This window comes from Carassius auratus, chromosome 14 (genome assembly GCF_003368295.1).
Source record: "Carassius auratus strain Wakin chromosome 14, ASM336829v1, whole genome shotgun sequence".
NCBI classification, from domain to species: domain Eukaryota; kingdom Metazoa; phylum Chordata; class Actinopteri; order Cypriniformes; family Cyprinidae; genus Carassius; species Carassius auratus.
Window position 1 is genome coordinate 8,738,718 of NC_039256.1, and position 20,887 is coordinate 8,759,604.

General features: G+C 36.1%; 2 protein-coding genes across 2 annotated transcripts; one reads left to right on the forward strand and one right to left on the reverse strand.

Moving 5' to 3' along the window:
- Window positions 1-2,298: 2,298 nt before the first annotated feature.
- irg1l (immunoresponsive gene 1, like) lies at window positions 2,299-6,132 on the reverse strand. The gene is made up of 6 exons (XM_026279756.1): window positions 5,941-6,132; window positions 5,470-5,533; window positions 5,061-5,248; window positions 4,703-4,795; window positions 3,967-4,172; window positions 2,299-3,587 (listed from the first exon to the last, which is right to left on the reverse strand). The coding sequence occupies exons 1-6, from the start codon at window positions 5,956-5,958 to the stop codon at window positions 2,660-2,662; spliced, it is 1,497 nt and encodes a 498-aa protein (XP_026135541.1). The 5' UTR covers window positions 5,959-6,132; the 3' UTR covers window positions 2,299-2,659.
- A 169-nt stretch (window positions 6,133-6,301) lies between these two features.
- On the forward strand, window positions 6,302-12,013 carry LOC113113527 (uncharacterized). The gene is made up of 11 exons (XM_026279757.1): window positions 6,302-6,422; window positions 7,490-7,670; window positions 7,841-9,307; window positions 9,408-9,500; window positions 9,598-9,702; window positions 9,815-9,924; window positions 10,016-10,207; window positions 10,309-10,471; window positions 10,624-10,789; window positions 11,216-11,310; window positions 11,400-12,013. The coding sequence occupies exons 2-11, from the start codon at window positions 7,514-7,516 to the stop codon at window positions 11,483-11,485; spliced, it is 2,634 nt and encodes an 877-aa protein (XP_026135542.1). The 5' UTR covers window positions 6,302-6,422; window positions 7,490-7,513; the 3' UTR covers window positions 11,486-12,013.
- Window positions 12,014-20,887: the final 8,874 nt, after the last annotated feature.

The window sequence follows — 20,887 nt, forward strand, 5'->3', positions numbered from 1 at the left end:
TAATTGGCACAGGTTATAGCTAATTCCAGTTTGGAGTTACATAAAGCCTGTGATCTCTCAAGTGATTCATGCTAATTGTCAGTTGTGAACAAAAGAAGTGTCTTTTTGCTATGTAACTTCCTTGGAAAGAAACCAGAAACAATAGAAAGATGCATACAGGGAATTTTGATTTCACAATAGTGACAAATACCATCACAACATATTTTTGTCTGTTATGTAAATTAACGGAAGTGGTTTTCTCTCATTCTTAGACAGATTATGTTATATAAGCTTTTTTTTCTGGTTATTTACAGAAATGTGTTTTTCATATGCTGTCAAAAGTTTGTTGGTTAATGGTTTACAGTTTACTTGGAAATTTTTACTATTCACCCACTCAAAACAATTTAATAAAAAATAATAATGGCACATGTAAAAAAGGTGAGCCACCAGTTATGAGGATGTCAAGCATAAGGAAACATAAGGAAGCTGGAAACCCTTAATAGATTATCTGGAAACAAAAGTAATATAATGAATCGAAACGTTGTTCCGGTGTAAACAGAGAATGGTTGAAGAGTGTTAAAACACTTCTGCTGATACCGGTAAGTTAGGGACTGGTTCGGTGGTAGGAGTTGGTTTAAGGTGCAAAGGATGGGTCAACAGTGTAACGATAAATGTAATTACAGAAATGTATTACAGATGTAATTACATGCAGGTATTTAAAAATATAAGTACACTGTACACTGTACAAGTGTAGTGTATCAGAATCAGGAACACAGGAATAGATGTTAAAAGCTGTCTCTTGGGCCAAGCGATGATTTATCTTATTACAAAGAATGGAAGACAATCAGCTGACTGAGCTATTTTCCTTCTTCCGTCACAGTAACTGATGATCAAATCATGTGTTTACTAGCACATTAACTCATTATTTCCTATTGTTACATCTCTGAACATGAGGGACAAGTGTTGCGTAACTGATAACATAACATAAGAGCCCCTGTAAAGACCTTGTCTCAGAGGACCACCGGGACAAGACCACAGGAAACAGATGATTCTTCTGCACAATCTGACTTTGCTGCAGTCTGGAATTGAACTACTGGTTTCGTCTGGTCAGAGGAGAACATGATCCCAACTGAGCCTGGTTTCTCCCAAGGTTTTTTTCTCCAATCTGTGACCGATGGAGTTTCGGTTCTTTGCCGCTGTCGCCTTTAGCTTGCTCAGTTTTTCTAGTAGCTTGTTTGCAATTGGTCCAAAACGCAGCAGCCACATTTTTTAGAAAAGGCAGCAAATATGATTTTGCCACCCACTTTCTGCGAGCTCTTCATTGGCTTCCTGTTAACCCTAAGATACATTTAAAATATTATTTTATTCGTCTATAAATGTTTGCACAATCTTGCTCCGCGTTACCTATCAGAATTGCTGCATCCTTACAACCCCTCCAGAGATTTAAGATCTAGTTATCAGAACCTCCTTATGGTTCCCTCTACAAGGCTGAAACGCAGAGGAGATGGAGATTCCTCGGTGATGGGCTCTAGATTGTGGAACATCCTGCCAGCACCCCTTAGAACTGCTCCATCTTTATCTGTTTTTAAATCTCTTTTGAAAACTCACTTTATTTTCTGAAGCCTTTTCAAATTGATGTTGTGTGAATGTAGCCTGTTTTTATCTATGATTAATATGTTGTACAGCCCTTGGTCAGTCGTGTGATTTTTAAAAATGTGCTTTATAAATAAAATAACTTGAACTTAGTTTGGGATGCTCGGCTGATTGCACAGACACTATTTGAAGAGAGGTGAATGATGACATCACTGAATCATGAACTGACTTTAGCTGGACTCTTAGTCATTGTCCTCTTGCTTTATTGACAAACTATTTCCTGTTGACACTGTAAAGCTGCTTTGACACAATCTGGATTGTATAAAGACTTGACTATGGGGGCCAGTTCCCTGTTAAATAGTTGCTTATTAGCATTCATTTTTATTAACTAATTGGGTGTTTATTAGTACTCAATAACACATATTCTGCATGAGCATATTCTACATCCTTTATCCTGCTAAATACCTAAACGTAACTTACTACCTTACTAACTATTAATAATCAGCATATTAGGAGTATATTGAGGGGAAAGTCCTAATGTTTTGTTAATTTGTAACATTTTGCAGTTAAAATGTTCCACTACACTGTATATGATGTAAACCTACAGTAATACTAACTCTTTTACTAATATAACTAATCTTATGAAAGATGATGAAAATGGCCGGACTCTTTTCCTTTCTATATATTCTTATTGAATTTATAAATGAATGAGACATCATCATGCATGTCAAATAAAATTGCCTCTTTATTGAGTTTCAGTTCAAACAAGATGTTACATTTATCAAACAGAAGTCATCATGAAAGAGCTTACTAGAGGAAAAACAAAAAAAACATACATATTTACAAACAAACCTTTAGGCATTTTGAGAACAACTATTAATAAATATTGCAAAAAACTTAATTTGAAAACAGACACAGCAAGAAATTAGACAGTTCTCTAGTATATACAAAGAAAAAGAGAGAGAGAGAGAGAGTGCAACATGTTTGAGCAGTACTTCTAATTAAATAAATCCTAAGTCGTTGCATTTCACAAAATATAAAATAAAAAATCAAGATTCATTATACATTATTTGTGCCAGCATGCTGTTTACTGCAGCTGAGCCAGCAGTGGTTTACAGTCATCTAAACGGTCCAGGCCTTCGACCGCTTCGATCAGCCTCTCCACCCTCTCGTTGGACAGAACTGCTCCTGCGTTGCTGCGGAACTTCTTCTGAAGGCTTTCCTGGCTAAGTGGGTTCCTCCAGTGACCATAGAAGGTGTCACAGCGCCCTCGCAGGACGTCCCCACTTGCCAAGGTGACCTCCACCTCACCGTACATGATGTTGAAATTGGCGGGGTTGTCGTGGGGGTGCTCCACACGGACCCGTGAGAGGAGTCCGAGGAGCTCGGGCCGCTGGAGGGCGTCCGGATGGAAGGACTGCACCGAGACTTCTCCATCCAGCAGAGCGGTGCAGGCGTTGAACTGGAAGGAGTGGCGCGCCTGGTGCTCCGTCTCCGGGAATGGACGGTTGATGTACTTGGACAGCGGCACTCGGAGCAGGATATCCTGCACTAGGTTTGGAGAAATACTGCCTCCTTTCAGGCCGACCAGGGTCTTGTGCACGATGGCGGCGGCATCGGCGATCCAGTGCATGCCAAGGTGTGCAGGAAAGCGCTTGAACGCGATGTCCTGTGTCTCTATGAGGAAGCTGTGCTCATGCTCCTCCAGGGAAGCGATGGGGTTCGGTGCATAGTCTTCATAGAATGCACTGAATCCGGCGACCCCAGGGACTGCATCCAGGACTAGAGGACTTGCCTCCAACCCACGGGATGCCAGCAGGGCTGCTTCGAGACCCAGACGCGAGGCGTTACCGATGTGAAGAGGTTTGGATTGGGTTGCTGCATTAGCCATTGGTGCACCTGCCAAAGATGCAGCGATGGCCAAGGCATTACTGCACTGACTGCGATCCAGAGAGAGGAGACGAGCACAGGCCGCTGCGCTGCCCATAGTGCCCACCACGCTGGGAGGATGAAACCTGATGGGGAAGACAGAGAAAGAGTCATTATTTCACCAGCATGGACGCATCTGAAATGTGTAAAAGTCTGAAATATTAATAGCAAATCCAATTAGATTTAATCAGCTTCTGACATTATTCCAGAACCCAAGTGGATTCTGTTTTCACAGCACTCAGGAAATAACAAATTATAAGTGTTTAACTATATTCTCAGAGCACAAACAGAACTGCTCTGCATAAACAGCTGTATGAAGGAGCTTTGACGATTTGTGCGATGCTTCGACCCACCCAGCTGTGTGCGCTTTACCTCACAGAATACTAACACTGTTATCCAGGCTGTGCTGGACTTAGACATGCAATTATTTCTCTCTTTAGTTGAGACAAAGAAATGAACTCTAACCTCTTAGGGATGTTGTGAGCCTCGTTGGAGAACCTCATCAGCCGACCTTGGATTTCGATGCCCACATTGAATGCGGTTAGAAAGTCAAGACCACTTGGTTTGCTGTTGTTATGCAACATGTCTGTTATAGCCAGGAGGGCAGGCAGAACTGCTCCTGAGGGGTGGGTTGCGGGATGCCAAGTGTCGTCAAAGTCCATTGAATGAGCCTGTGAAAAAAAAACGACATGTCAATCATGGTCAAGAGTGTGTCTTTGTTTCAACATATCTGCATTCATGTCTCATTGCCATGTCACTGCTTTCTCTAGCATAGCCAAAACACTACAGGGGAAAAGGAAAATCTTGTGCATGGCTGCTGGTACTATGAGCAAGACCCAATAAAATAGCCTGTCTAGTTTCTATTTGAAACACTTCCTGGAGCATTATGAAACACACTCTTTCCTACAACACAATGGATATTTCTGTACTCAGTAAAAGTTCCACAATACTGAGGTTTCATCATTCCAGTTGTTTTTCACATTGCCACATTTAGCTGCTAAAATTGGCACTGAATAATGTTGCAAAACAACTTTATAATGAATGCTTCATTGACTGTCTTTGCTAAATGCTGATTTAAAGACTTGCAGAACAGGACTTTCTGGAGAAATGCTAAGAATGTGACCAGGAAGTTGTATCACACATTCAGTGTAAGCTGAACTAGGAAATTGAATTACAACTCAATGCACGTGATGACACTTACTGCTACTCCATTGACAAACGCTGAGAGGGTTGGAGAGAGTTTCACACCTTGGCGGCCGTAGACGAAGCTGACGTCATCTGGAGCGTACATGTGCTTGAGGAAAAAAGATAAAGGACTCATTTAGATATCAACATACCAGAAATGGCCAACATTACTGCTCAAACATAGACATTGTTTGCACACCATTGATAGTGGTTACACAGACATGCTGAACTATGTCTAGGGAATTGTGTTCTGTAAAATCATGACTTCACTCATTTCTACTGGAAAAATGATGGAACGAGAATCCTCTTAATGATGGAAAAACACAGGTTGTTTTCTAAACAGTTTACTATTTACTACTGGCACCATGCTCTACCTGGCAGTGCTGTAGGGCAAGTTCAAACACATCAGTGGTGCTTCCCAAAAGCCCAACGCCGATGCTGTCCAGAACCATGCGTTTGCTGCGCTGCAGGACGGTTGGTGACAGATGCCTTGGCTGGACGCTCTGAATGAACCTGCCAAAACTGCTGGTCACTGTTTCCTCAGGGGCAGGACGCTCCACCACTAAAAACAGATGAGAGATCGTGTAAATTAACACTCAAACACTTGACTTTGCTGGACAGCCAACGACTATTATAGATTAGTCAATTAAACATTCTGTATAAAAGTTTAGCTAAATTCCAGACCTTAACAAAAGTATAGACTTTCACTTCTTTACTTTTCCATCACGAGTTAACAAACAGCCATTTACTGACAATAAGGCTTTGAGAGTAGAGCTTGCTCACCGTCTAGTGCAGACTTATGGAGTCCCCGAGCAGCAGAAATAGCAGAAAGGTATCTGGTGGATCTCTGTGCACAAATATTAATGTTTGAGTGACTCAGTCGGACATGTAGTATATAAAGTTATTATACTCTTAAAGGTTTATTCTCTTCTGTACCGATTTAAAAAGCATAAAAACACAGCTAAAAGCCAAGTTTTATTATGTAATTACAGTTTCTCCTTGTTGGAAATAACCTCAAAAACAGTTATTGTAAATCGTTTCATCAATAAACAGTTTCAAAGAGACATATAAAAAATTATAATAAAACCTGTTCTGTGTTTTGATTTTAATTAACAATTAGACAAACATACATAAATTGCTCAACTTTGTAAAACATGAAAAAAAAAAAAAAAAAAAAAAAAAAAAATATATATATATATATATATATATATATATATATATATATATATATATATATATATAATAAATCTTTACCTGTAGGGTTGAAAGCATTTTGTCAATTTTTGTCAGGATCTGGATATGTAGATTGAATGGGGCTGAAAATCTTGAAATCTTCTGCCGTTGATGTGAAGTTGAAGAAATGCTGTCGTCTTCTCTCTATCTCAATGTCGAGATGGACTGATTGTAGGTAGAGGATGCTGATGTACTAGAGACAGGTGTGTCCAGCTTTATATAGAGTTCTGGACAACACAAAAACAATGATACACCCACGGAACCCACAAAAGGACCTGGGCTGGATTTTCCGAAGTATTGTTATTTTTAGATTAATAGGTGGGATTTTTCAGCAGGAAACAAACTGTCTTATTGGATGGGTCAATGATGTCATCACTGATGAGGACATGGGTTGGCTGACATCACTGTAACTCCTCCCAGCTCCATTGAGAATGTTTCTATAAACTTAGAGCATTCTTCACAAGCATCTCAATACTTCACTACAGATCAAGAATCTTCATTAGGTACGTTTCTTATTTCTGTAATCTATGAACATATTTAAGCAACATAGATATAAAAATAAATATATATATATATATATATATATATATATATATATATATATATATATATGTATATATATATATATATATATATATATGTATATATATATCTATATATATATATATATATATATATATTGGCACATTTGTTTGTATATCCAGTATATATAGTATAGTAATCTTATACTTGTATATATATTCTTATAAATAAATTATTATTTTATATATATATATATATATATATATATATATATATATATATATATATATATATATATATATATATATATATATATATATATATATAATCTTATATTTAATAAATATATTAAAAAATGTAGAAAACACCATTGACATTTCACTATTCAGTGGATGTATCATGTTAAAAACATGTTGAAAAGTTGACATAAAATACTGTTCAAACTTACTGTAAGTTAGTCCTCAAGTCTTGTCCTCAGACGGCTGTCTGTCTATATTGACTCCTGTCTGATGGTTATTTGAGATGAAACAGATTAAATCTCTGAGTTTTAGTGCCTAAAGGCTAAAACTTGTGAAAAGTGTTTGACTCCTGCTCAGCTGTTTGCTGAACCAGACACCTGTGTCACTTACCTACGGAGGGGAGGGAGGAAATGAATCTAAACACACCCATGAATAGACTCACGATATGAGAAGTCTTTACGACACATAGAGGCACCTTTTTTACATGGCTTTGACAGAACTATGAGGATGTTTAATGGTCCTTTTTAATAAATAAAAAATGTTTGTACACATGCTTGTAGAAATATGTCTATAACCAGAACTGGTCCTTAAACTAAAGTGTTACCATGATACTCATCAGCTAAAAGTTACTTTTATATCAACTAATTTAGACTGATCAAACCAGTTAGACCTATTTTTAATCACACTGTGAAAAAATTATTATCGGTTATCAGTTTACTTGACTTATCAAAGTATTGTATAACCACAAATGTTTGAGTCTTTACTTTTTATCATCGCTTCCTGTTTACACAACATATTCTTATCAGCAGAAAGCAACATTTAAAGGGAAGTTCATGGCATCAGCAAGTGGCTTTCCCGCAAGTTTTTATGGAGAGCCAGGTGTGCTTGGGCTCCTGGCCAATGGCATCAGTGCTTTCCTTGTCCTACTGCAGAACTTCCATGGGGCCAGGACTGGTGTTCCTGCAGAGGGAGTGGAAAACATATTAGCAGGTCTCATTGTACTTTTTTTTTTTTGCCATTACAATTATACAAACAAATTTGAAAGAATCATACATTTGTAAAATAATAGCAACCTGTTTGCATTGTGAATTCATGCTAGTTCAGTGCAGTACATCTACATCATGCGTCCTTTTCTGTGCATCTTGTGTTCATTTACACAGGCGTTCATCTCATTCTAATTGGTGGAGTGTGTCAACTTGTGGCAGGCTTGCTGTCTTTTCGAAAATATGACCATCTGAGTGGGACGTCATTTGTAGGATATGCAGCACTATGGGCAAGCTATGGGGCGACAAGAATTTTCCTAGGTGCCAACCAACAAAGTACAAACCTATTCAATGACTCCACAATGATAAACAGTACATTTCAAGATCTGTTCACAAACAATAGCATCAATAAAACAGACTTGTTCATCAAGGAGTCTGCCATAGCTGGGCTGGTGCCTTATATCCTGCTTTCCTTTCTACTGGCCTTCTGTTCAGCAACTGTAAACTACATCATGCCCTTTGTGTTTGGGGCCATCACCCTCACGCTGATATTTGAGGCTGTGGGTCTGGTGGCAGGGTGGGCTCTGGTGGTCTCTGGGGTTCTGGAGCTCCTTATCCTGCTATTTGCCATATATGGCTCATCAGCACTGCTAATCAAGGGACTGGCCCAACGCTATGTGCTAAAGGGTTTTGGAAACCCTCTCTTCAATGTGCTGCTCCTAGGAACCACCAATGGCAGTAGCTCCCAAAGCTTGGGCCAAGAGAAGAAGAAGAACACAAAATATGCTGAACCGATGGCCTTGGGATTCTTCTGCGACACAGTCTCACCATTTATCTTTGCTTTCTATGCCTTTAACTACTTCCCATCGGTCTCAGTAGCTGTCATCTGGATAACCATCAATTCGGCTGCTCAGCTTCTATCTAGCTATTACGCATACATGCGTCAAGACTGCTACCATGCAACCAAGTTTGGCCTGCACTGCGTGTTTTGGTTGGTGAAGACTTGGGAAGAGCATGTGGTGTCTGTAACCATCAGCCGGGCTGAAGCTGGTGAAGTAAGGCACGCCATGGTTGGCAACTGGTTCTTCGTGTCTGCTGCCTTGGTCCTTTGCATTGCAAGTCTAAACAAAGACAGTCTGGAGCTAGTTCACAACTCATTTTTTGTCCTGGTGACCATATCAACCATCTCCCAGATTCCCATTGAGAGGTACTACATCTTTTTTGGAGTGACCTGCTCCATCTTTACTCTCCTATCCTACTATGGCACCTTTGCTCGCCTCATCAACACCATTGCTGAGAAGGCCTTGATTCCAGTTGGACCCCAGCCTGTTTCCACCGAATCCCTGCAGAAATATCTCAGTTTCCTCAAGAGATCCAAACAGCATGAGCCTGAAGATAAAGGTGCACAGCTCCCTGATGCTTTGTTCTATCTTTGCAATGGAGTGGCCGCACTCTCAGCCATTCACAGCAGTCAACTCGGCCTGGCGTTTTTCGACCTAACTGTTCCTTGGGTGCTAATCCCAGGAGCCATCATCCAGGCCTATGTCAGTCGACTACAGGTACAGGGTGGCCAGAGATTCGGTTCTGTTGTTCCCTCCTTTTATGTGGCTATTTGGGCAACTTGGAGCTGGTTTAGGTTTGCAGGTATGAAAATGTACAAATACATAAAATAATAATACAAATAAATAAATATTTTGCTACAATTTTGTGTAGAAATTTAAGATTTTTTTTTTCTTTTCTGCAGGACACCGTTTGCAAATATCCACAGAGCCAGCGAGTGGATTTGCAGCTGGGTCAATAGCATTCCTGGTCATCAATGCTTTCTTGATTCTAGTTGGTAGGTTGTTTACAAATGGACAAAACAGACTCTCACAACTGACTCCTGCATTTAAAGCATTGCAAACTGGACTCTTTCTTTCTTTCTTTCTGTACAGCGGCCTACAGCAATCTTGTTCTTCTGGCATTGACCACAATCATGGAGGTCATCATAGTTTGTTTTCTCCTCTCTACTCTTGGAAGACTGCCCTACCAGCTAGAAGGTACTGTACATAAATACATTTAGTAAGAAAACATATTGCAAAAAACAATGATGCAATTACATGTAATAATGTGTAAAACTTACCTCACATTCCTTTAAAACTCTTTCTTTAGTTGCCATGCTAGCAATTTTTGCCATCATATGTTTGTATGGCATGCTAGCATCCCTTGTGAACAGTATCTTCTCTAAGACCCTAATACCAGTTGGACCTTCCCTTATCAAGGTATTAGTTTTATCTATGATCACAAAATGCTTAAATCATTTCACTGTTAGACAAAAACTTTCTACTGACTAACTGATCTTTTTGATCCAAGGACAAGAAAAAGAAGGAATCTGAAACAACATATCCATGTTTTGTCGCAAACTCTCGGGAAACCAGTGGACTCCTCAAGATTGCCAAATTGCTCGAAAACAATGGAGTGTGTGGCATCCCTACAGATACTGTCTATGCCTTGGCTGCTTCATGCAAGAACCCCAGTGCTATCGAGAAGATCTACTCTATCAAAGTATGTGCCAGCAGACAAGCTATGAAACATAATATTTTTTTACAAATCATCAAATGCCTGTGCTCTTTGTCTGCTGACCCACAAACTTTTATCTCCGCTAGGATCGTCCTGCAGAGAAGCCAATTTGCATCTGCATCTCAAGTGTGGAACAGCTTGTGGCCACCAAACCTCCTTTCAGTCCTCTCCTATGGGAGTTCATGAGAAACGTCTACCCCGGAGGCATCAGTTGCATTGTCCCCAAGGGCGATTGGCTCCTCAAACTCGGTAAGGTTATTAACAAGATAAAGCGTTTTGTATTTGCACCCAACTCTTTTATCGAACTTTGGACAATCACCAAACCAAATAAAAACTATACTCAGTGGAATTTGTGATTCCCTATCATCTCCAGTAATTTTCACTGGTCTAATTGTCCACAGGTGTGGGTCCTGCATATGACCGTGTGGGGACCAGAGATAGCATTATGATTAGAGTACCTGACCACTCTGCCACTGCTCACCTGTGTGAATTCACTGGCCCATTGGCCATTACTTCAGCCAATCCCAGCGGAGAAGCGGACAGTACCCATCATGACATGGTCATCAAGTAAGTTTATAAAGACCAACAAGTGCTGCAAGTGAATATAAACTCTGCCAAACTAATGCACTGTATATAAAATGATATTAAAAAGCCTAAACAAGGGTTTATTGAGGGTTTTAAAGAGTGACATTTTACATAATCCAGACTGTTATGTTAGCTTAAAAAAAAAACTTGATCAAGAACAAACCACAACACTCTATTGTTAGGCACCCTGATTCATTCACTTAATTAAAGCAGAGTGTTCTGAAATTAAAGGTTTACCTCTATTATTAAAGTTTACCTCATCTGAAGCCAACTTTATTATTAGGAAGGATGTGTCTTCTGCTTGTCTTGACATTTTATATTAAAACAAGGACTAATTTGCAATGGCAAAACGTCTTAGCTTTGGCAGTGTGCATAATCGAAGCATTGTTTTCCTTTGTCCTGAAACAGCCGTCTTGGTCACAAGATCGATGGAGTCCTGTGTGATGGTGAATCCAATGAGGTGGTGGCATCGACCGTAGTGAACTGTCTCAATATTGATGAAGGTAAGCTGATATCCCAAATAGCCAATATCCTTTTATTATGATATATGTATTGCATTGTTATTAATAACGTGCATTTTGTTCATTTTCAGGAACTATCAGCATTCTTCGTGAAGGTTGTGTGCCTGCATTGAAAGTCAGGCAGATTTTTGAACGAGTAAAAAGCAACATGTTGTAGGATTATTGAGAACATAAGCTCCGTTGGCACTTTTACTTGATTTGTTTAATTTGAAGGATGTTTCAGTTTGCATATGAAGGAAATGCTTTGAAATAACTTGACACGTGGCCTATATGAATCAGTTTTGATATAACTTTACTGTGTAATCAGTTATTCTGAGCAAGAAGTATCACCATGCAACCATGTTAAAGTGAGCATTGTTTACGCTCATATTAATTGAGCATTAGCTACATAAACCTGTTACGGTATTGCTGTGTAAATGTATTGTATGTTTGCCTATGCTTTTTAAGGTTGAAAAGCGTTCTATTATGGAACTGTATTTCTTTTTATTTTAATGCTATTTATGCTCTTTCAGTGGATCATGCCTTTGTTGATCAAGAGTAAATAAACTGATTAGAAGCACTAAGAAATCAATTCAGCCAGTGAATGAAAATTTATTTATATATCGCCATTGCACAGTATGCTTGTATTTGTATATTGTGAACTGAGAAACTGTGTATGAGATTTTGTGCTTCATAACTGTCTAATAAAATATTGACATTAATATTTGTTTTGTCATGAAAACCAAACTTTGTTGATCTTATATTCCAATCAAGCTGACATGCTGTTTGTAGTATAACCAGACAATGTAGACAATAAATATAGAATACACAATACACAACAACACATCAATATATATATATAATAAAACAGAGGAAATTTTAAAGAATTTACAGAAAATATGCAATGCACAACATGCAGTAAATATACAGCAACATGTGCAAACCACATACAAAAAATGGAACATTATATAAAAGTTTGCCTATAATGGTTGTATAAATAGAATTGCAATCAGATTTATTCAACTCCCTTGACTTGCAAAACATTCTGGTGCTGTTACGTATTTTTTGTTTTTTAATTAAACAAATTCAACTAAAGCATCAGTAAACAATTATAGAAACTTTATTAATATACATTTGAGTGACTCTGAAGATGTGACTCTGAAGATCTTGGCACATTCCTGGCTCGAAAAAGCTTCCAGATGACAAATAATGTAAGATTTTTCAGGTACAGGATTGTTTTTAGTAACCACTGCTGAATACTCCAGTTACTCCAGTACATCACTTATATGTATCATGATAGGTAACAAAATTGTGTTAAAATATAATTAGCCTTTGGAAAATCTATAACAAAACTAAACTAGCATGAGCTGTTACACATGCATACGTTTAGACCATGCATGTGCTAAAGTTTTGTGGCAAATATGGCCAAGCCAAACAGCTCTCACAAAAGCAATAGAGAAGAAACTGTTTTATTCAGTTGGACAGTCTATGGCTACAATAAGACTGTAGAGAGACACAGCTGCCAGCCTAATCCATAAGTTTAAAATTTGACGTAGCAGAAAACAGATTATAAGTGTATGTAGTGTTGTCTTGACAAGTATGGCTCTCATGATGGGGCATCTTTCTGAATCTTCTCTGAAGATCGAATCTGGACTATATGGAGGACATCATTGATTCTTTGAAGCATCAGTCCATTTTGGTAAAGATTACTTCAGTGTTACCTTCGGTGCAGAAACTGAAGCTTGCTGATCAGTGGACTTTTCTGCAGGACAATCATACCAAAGTATACATCCAAATCTTCTGAAGGTTATTTCAGGGATTGGTCATAGAATATTCTTGAGTGGCGTGTTCAGTTTCCAGACTAAATGATGTGGAGAAGCCACCAGTGGAAACATGGAAACCAAATTAACATAATCACTGTTAGATTCAGATATAATAATAATAATAATAATAATAATAATAATAAGCAAACAGAAAAGCTTACATTTGATAAATATTTGATAAATAAGTTTCTTGGGGGTTGAACATTTTTGACCACAATGGTATACATAATCCATAGACATTTAAGAAACATATACATATATATGCTTATATAATGCTTCTTATACTTCTATGGATTATGCATATCATTGTATATAATTTATTTATATAGGTGATTGTAGATAATTTACTTAGTGTCTCACACATACATGCATGGATAGTTCCATATCACTTCCTTTGCAAGCGTGTTTTTTCTAGAATGTCTCTTTATGTAAGCACCTATGATACTGATGAGATCACACTGAATGTTTCTAAGTAAGTTTATTTCCCTTTTGCTTGCTAAATAAAGACAAAGTAATTCCAGAACTCTTAGTCATAAAACAAAACAATACCTGCTTATGTGTTACATCTGAAAGTAAAGTATTTAGATGTTTTAAATGTTTGCAGACATGTGAGGAATTCACTTTCATAATCACATTCATCCCCGTTTCAAGCCTTTCTTTGTAATAATAAAACTAAAGACAGACAATGCAACTAACAGGAAATAATGACCCTTATATATACTTTGTTTATTTTATTAAAATGAAAGTATAGTTTAAATATACTTGTAGTAAGTATATTAATATCAATGTACTAGTGGTATACTTGTAAGTGTACTTATTGGGACTAAATTGGCCCCTTTTAGTTTATTAAAGTATACTTTTCAGTGTAATTTAAGTTACTTTGACTACCCAACTAATTTACAACTACAAAGTACATAAAGTATATTTCTGAGAAGTGCATAAAAAGTGACTGAAGTATCCTTTTTTATTTTAATTTTAAAAGAAGCATATTAATAGCACACAGGAGTTTTGTCTACCTAAACATGTGTTTGATTGATTGATTCTCTTTTTTAGATTCACTTTAAATCACTTTTATGCCACTGACAAAATGTTGTAGTGGATCGTAATGAAACGCTATGATTTCCAGAACTTACTTTTGTATATAGTCCATAAATTACTTCTTTTCTGCTTCATTCTTTAACTATTGATGTTTTGTCCTTCTGTACTGACACCTCTACACTTTTCCAAAGACATTCTGGGATTTTAAGGACCACAGAGAGTGAGGACCTCAGTTTAATGTCTCATCCGGAGGATGGGACTCATCCGTTATGTCCGACGTAGAATAATAAATAGGGACATTAATGTGCTGAAGTTTCTGTATTGATCTTGATCTTGATTAATTAATGTTTTTTTTTTTCAATGAATATACTGATACTGATATTTTGAAAGAACTGATCTTCACATAAAAAAGTAATATTAATTAAAAACGTAGTCACTATAGGGTTATTTTGTAATATTGCAACCACAAATGCTACTCTAATACATTGATATTGAACATAGTTTCTCTCCAGAAATTTGAATGTGCTACAGATGTACAACTGTATGCGTTGAATACCAGATCATGTTGAAATGTTGTCTATTTCCTTCTTCCTCAGTAATCAGGAAAAAGATTTAAAACCATTGGGCATCAAACAAGACAATCCTCCTGTAATCTGAAAGAATGAAAAAAAAAAATAAGTGAAAGAAGTGTCAGTTGTTTTCCATTGTGAAGTGTCATAGAAACCCATTGTACTACCCATTTGCAATGGTTATTTTTTTTAATCTTATTAATATTATTTATTTTCTACTGTTATGTTTTTTCTTCTTTATTCATTGTTTTAAAACATAATTAGTCTCTTTTGAACCTGGGTCAGATTTTACCTATTATAATGTCATTGTATGTTCTAAATCAATTTACTAGATTAAACTGTATTGTGCATTATAATCAAATATTGGCGATGACTTTTGAGCTTTTTACTTTACCTTTTGTCAGTTTGCAGACGTATAATGTTGAAAACATTTATATTGTATGTACACTGTGTGTAAATAAGCTTTTTATAATTATTTTCTTATTTTCCTACATGTTAAACCAGGCCAACACAATTACCACAATTACTGTCCCAACTAATCAAATACAATCTTAAAAAAAGATTTTCAGATAGCTGAAATGCTGCTGTTTTTGACTTCATTTCATTTTTTTTCTTCTAACTTTGTCATCTTTGTTAAGTATTTGCTATGTTGTGAAGTAAAGTGTTCATTGTTTTACGTTTGTTTTTGGCAAGTTTTGAAGCCTACAGTTTATTCGACCATGTAAAATTATATCCTGGATAGCTTTGCTTTTGTAGGGCGATTGTTCCTTCACCAATAAAGATAGCGATGTTTGCTTCACATATTAAGTATCCTGTAAGACTATATACAGCTACCAAAATTTTCAATTATATATATATATACACTGAAAAAGTTATTTGTTAGTTTGACTCAAAAAAGTAAGTTACCTGGTTGCCTTAAAATTTTGAGTTCAAGTTAAAAATGTGTGTTTTAACAAGTCATTTTGTTGTTTCAACTTTTTTTGTTGTTATTTGAATAACTTAGTTTTGTTGTCCTAATTAAAGATTAAATGTTGTATCAACTTATTCAAGCAATCAAAGGGAATAAGTTAATTTACAAATTATTGTAAATTACAAACAAACTATTTTAAGTTGACTCAATTTATTATTGTATGAACAAACTATTTTAAGTTGACCCAACTTAATTTTATATTTTATGAACAAACTATTTAAAGTTGACTCAACTTAATTTATTATTATATGAACAAACTATTTTAAGATGACCCAACTTAATTTTATATTTTTTGAACAAACTATTTTAAGTTCACTAAACTTAATTTTATATTTTATGAACAAACTATTTCAAGTTCACTCAACTTAATTATTATATGAACGAACTATTTTAAGTTGACCCAACTTAATTTTATATTTTATGAACAAACTATTTTAAGTTGACCCAATTTAATTTTATATTTTATGAACAAACTATTTTAAGTTGACCCAACTTAATTTTATATTTTATGAACAAACTATTTCAAGTTCACTCAACTTAATTATTATATGAACGAACTATTTTAAGTTGACCCAACTTAATTTTATATTTTATGAACAAACTATTTTAAGTTGACTCAACTTAATTTTATATTTTATGAACTAACTATTTTAAGTTGACCCAACTTAATTTTATATTTTATGAACAAACTATTTTAAGTTGACCCAACTTAATTTTATATTTTATGAACAAACTATTTTAAGTTGACCCAACTTAATTTTATATTTTATGAACAAACTATTTTAAGTTGACCCAACTTAATTTTATATTTTATGAACAAACTATTTTAAGTTGACCCAACTTAATTTTATATTTTATGAACAAACTATTTTGGGTTGACCCAACTTAATTTTATATTTTATGAACAAACTATGTTAAGTTGACCCAACTTAATTTTATATTTTGTGAACAAACTATTTTAAGTTGACCCAACTTAATTTATTATTATTATATGGACTAACTATTTTAAGTTGACTCAACTTAATTTTATATTTTATGAACAAACTATTTTAAGTTGACCCAACTTAATTTTATATTTTATGAACAAACTATTTCAAGTTCACTCAACTTAATTATTATATGAACGAACTATTTTAAGTTGACCCAACTTAATTTTATATTTTATGAACAAACTATTTTAAGTTGACTCAACTTAATTTTATATTTTATGAACTAACTATTTTAAGTTGACCCAACTTAATTTTATATTTTATGAACAAACTATTTTAAGTTGACCCAACTTAATTTTATATTTTATGAACAAACTATTTTAAGTTGACCCAACTTAATTTTATATTTTATGAACAAACTATGTTAAGTTGACCCAACTTAATTTTATATTTTGTGAACAAACTATTTTAAGTTGACCCAACTTAATTTATTATTATTATATGGACTAACTATTTTAAGTTGACTCAACTTAATTTTATATTTTATGAACAAACTATTTTAAGTTGACTGAACTTAATTTATTATTATATGAACTAACTTTTTTAAGTTAGTTGTTGTAATAACTAGCCAATAATGAACGAATGATTGACTCGATCATTCTAGAGTCAAGATCCGGTTGCATCGGTTGTCGGATCAGCAGTAGTGATGGGAAGTTCGGTTATTTTCTGCGAATCGGTTCTTTTGGACCGTTCGATTCAATAAACCGGTTGAAGAAAACGGTTCACTGGTTCTTTTGCGCTCAATGTAATGGCGTCATTGGCGATGATTGCCCTTGATTCAAGCCTTCGGTTTACCCACGCTCAGCACAGAATCAGTTCAGAATCAATCACCAAAAGAATCAGTTCAGTTCAGACGCTCTGTGTGTCGGTCTGCTTCACGCTGAATCACACATGCGCAGTATCATCAGCTCCTCGGTTCACGAATCAGACGCGTTTGACAGAAACGGTTCTTGACTCGTGAACGAGTCAATGTTTTGTTCGTTTTCTGGCCCGGCTCGGTGTTCATCTTCAGTTCTCTCTTCACAGCAGTTCAGTCAGTGTACTGTTTGAGTAAATGAATTACTCCGGGATATTGGTTTGTTTGAACTCAGAGGGTGTGTCAGCCACATTAAAAAAGTTAACAGCTTAAGTAATTTGTGGATTAATGCGTATTGACGATATTGGGAAAACATGACATTGCGATATTTAATTTTTCTGCAATATATATTGCGATATGAAATCTTATCAAATTTTTCTTACAAACATATATGGGGTGAGCACCCTTACATTGTCATTTTAAATGATTTAAACATCAGAGTATTATTTAAATTAGAGTAAATTTTTTGTTTGTAAATTTAGGATATGGTTTGAATTGTTAAAATTGTAATTATCTCTGCAGTTAAGGATATCGCACAAATTTGACAACACAGAAAATATTTCATCACTGGATAGTGATGTTCGACACCATCATGTCAATTGATTTTGATTAATATGCACGAGGGAGAGAGAGCAAGACAGAGCTTGTGATGTTTGAAGACGGTGAAGATGAGCGTGCGGGCACGGCCAGGGCACTCTCACACTCTCTCTCTTTGCTCGTTCTTATATGAGCCCTGTTAAACTGACAGGACTTAAAAACACATGCAAATGATAAACTTTCACTCTATGATGGTTAAGCTGTGCAATTAATCCGCGAATCAGATTCGTCAAGGGCCAGGGAGCAGCTTGCCCATATGATTAATGAATAACGGATCAACTAAGACAGCCTACATCACAAATCCTGTGATGTGACTATCGTGGATTCGTACATCGTGATATCGATGCTTAAACGACGCATTGTGCAGCGCCTAACACGAACCGTTTCAAACGATTCAGTTCGATTTGGTGAACTGGTTAAAGAAGATCCAGTTACATCGAGTGATTCATTCGCAAACCAGATATCACTAGACAGCAGTGAACTCACTCACAACAGACACGGAAGAGAAGACAATGATGAATAAAGTCGGTACAAAGCAAGAAGACTTTGAGACGCGTCTCTGCGTGCGCTCTGAACACCAGAACACCGCGGTACTGAATTGAGCTCTTTCGCTTTTCGCTCTTTTTTTTCCTGTTTATTTAAACTGTGATTTGTATTTGCTCGTTCAGGTTCAGGATGACGCGAACGTCCTGAAGGAGAGCTCGGTTCAGTGTTGCTGTTCGCGAGACGCGGCTCTCTCTCGTGCAGACCGAACACAGCCCGAGTAACCAGATGCTCAGTTCAGCTTTCCCGCATCGCGGGGCTGAAGCCAACTTGATGTGTTGAATGCTCGGAGCACGTTATAAAACGTATTCTTAAAATACACATTTCTGTTTTAATAAATGCTCATATTAAATCATAGCATAACAAATAAGTTGGTACAAAAATAATCAGTGATACATTTGCGACCCCATAAAAATTTTGGTCGCAATCGCATTTCAAAAGGTCGCATATGCGACTATCTTGGTCGCAGTGTAGTTCGACTATATAAAAACAGATATACACGCAGCATTACAGTTCTGGTGAGGCACTTGAATGACTAACGTTACTTCAGAAAACTGAAGGAAGAGTTTGTGACGTTACCTTCAGAACTTCATCTGAACCAAGCGTATGTCAGCGATATCAAATGTAATGTTATGCGTTTCAAAATAACTGAGGTTGGTGCTCATCTATGGTGCTCATTCGTTTCCCTTATAAAATGCAGAGAAGAGACAGTTCGAGTAGTAATCTTGTTTTTTCCTTAATATTTCATCGATGTATATTCTGACGGATGTCTTTACGCTGTCAGGTTTAAAGTAATTCCCTTTTTATTCCCGCCTTTCTGAATCCATTAGTGATCCGTTGCACTCTCGCGCTCTGTTTGCACGGCCTCTAACGCAGCGCTGGGCTCAAATAATAACATACAAACTGTATTTTTATCATTCTCCACATAAGTTCAGCTCAGTACCGCATGGGAGAATATTTGGTTTAATATTTATAAGGAAAATCCTGTGGAACCGGCTGCGAAACGAACATTTACATACATACAGAAAATACGACTCTTTAAACCTTACTCTTCTAAGACAACAAAAGTAATTTTACACGTTAAGACAATAAATACAAATATTTAACTTACCAAAGTTGTATTCTGGTAAAATTTCCAAGCTTTGTGGAGAAACTGACCAGTATGGCTGATGACCTTCTTCTGTCTGCAATGGCCTTCAGGAGAATGACTAGATCTCGTGATAAGTGATCTTGAGAACGTGATATTGCTACTTCATTGATTCAAAACATTTTTTTTAAGTTGAGAGAACAAATAATCTAGTTGAGTCAACTTTCGAGCTAGTTGAGACAGTGAAAACTTAAAATTTTTAGTTGAATAAACAAATTCAGTAACTGCAAGTTGTGTAAACATAAATAAATTCGTTGAAATAACTAAACTGCTAAATAATTTGTTATATATATATATATAATTATATATATATATATATATATATATATATATATATATATATATATATATATATATATATATATATATATATATAATGTATTGGAGTGTATCTAAAAACAAATACATGTTCTAAAATTATACTTGACACATACCTGTGACTGATAAGATCACATTTAGCTTTTTGTTTCTCTATTATATCCAGTATATTTCCTTCTTCAACAGTGAAGTCTTTCCAAGACTCTGTCACTAAACAATGCAATATTTTAACGTAATCTGAAAGTATGATGAGTCAAAGTTTGTGAAATGTCAGCTGAGTGAAGCGTGATTCATGACATTTCTATGATTCTATGGGAGCATTGTTATGTTATACTATGTATGGCCTTTTTAATAACTTACCTCTCACTCTCCTAGTCATGCATGCTAGTCATTTCAATAGAGACATTGATGAAGTATTTAATTTGAATTAGAGTCTCATTCTACCTCTCATGAGTTCAAAACGGATTGCTATTAATAGCATTAGAGCCTATTTAGCATTAGAACTACAGTCAGAAAGTCCCATCTAAGGGATTTCCAGCCAAATATACTTTTGTAAATTGTTCTCAAGCTATTTTGTTGAACTAAAAGCAAAGTATGCTACTTCAGTAGACTCCTGTTACTATAAACACACCCTGCGCTCCGGAGACACACCAGACAGTTCGGCTTGGGTTACTGAGGGCATGTGAGGCAGCTCTTCTCAACCTTTACAAAACACTGAAACCTAAGCAAC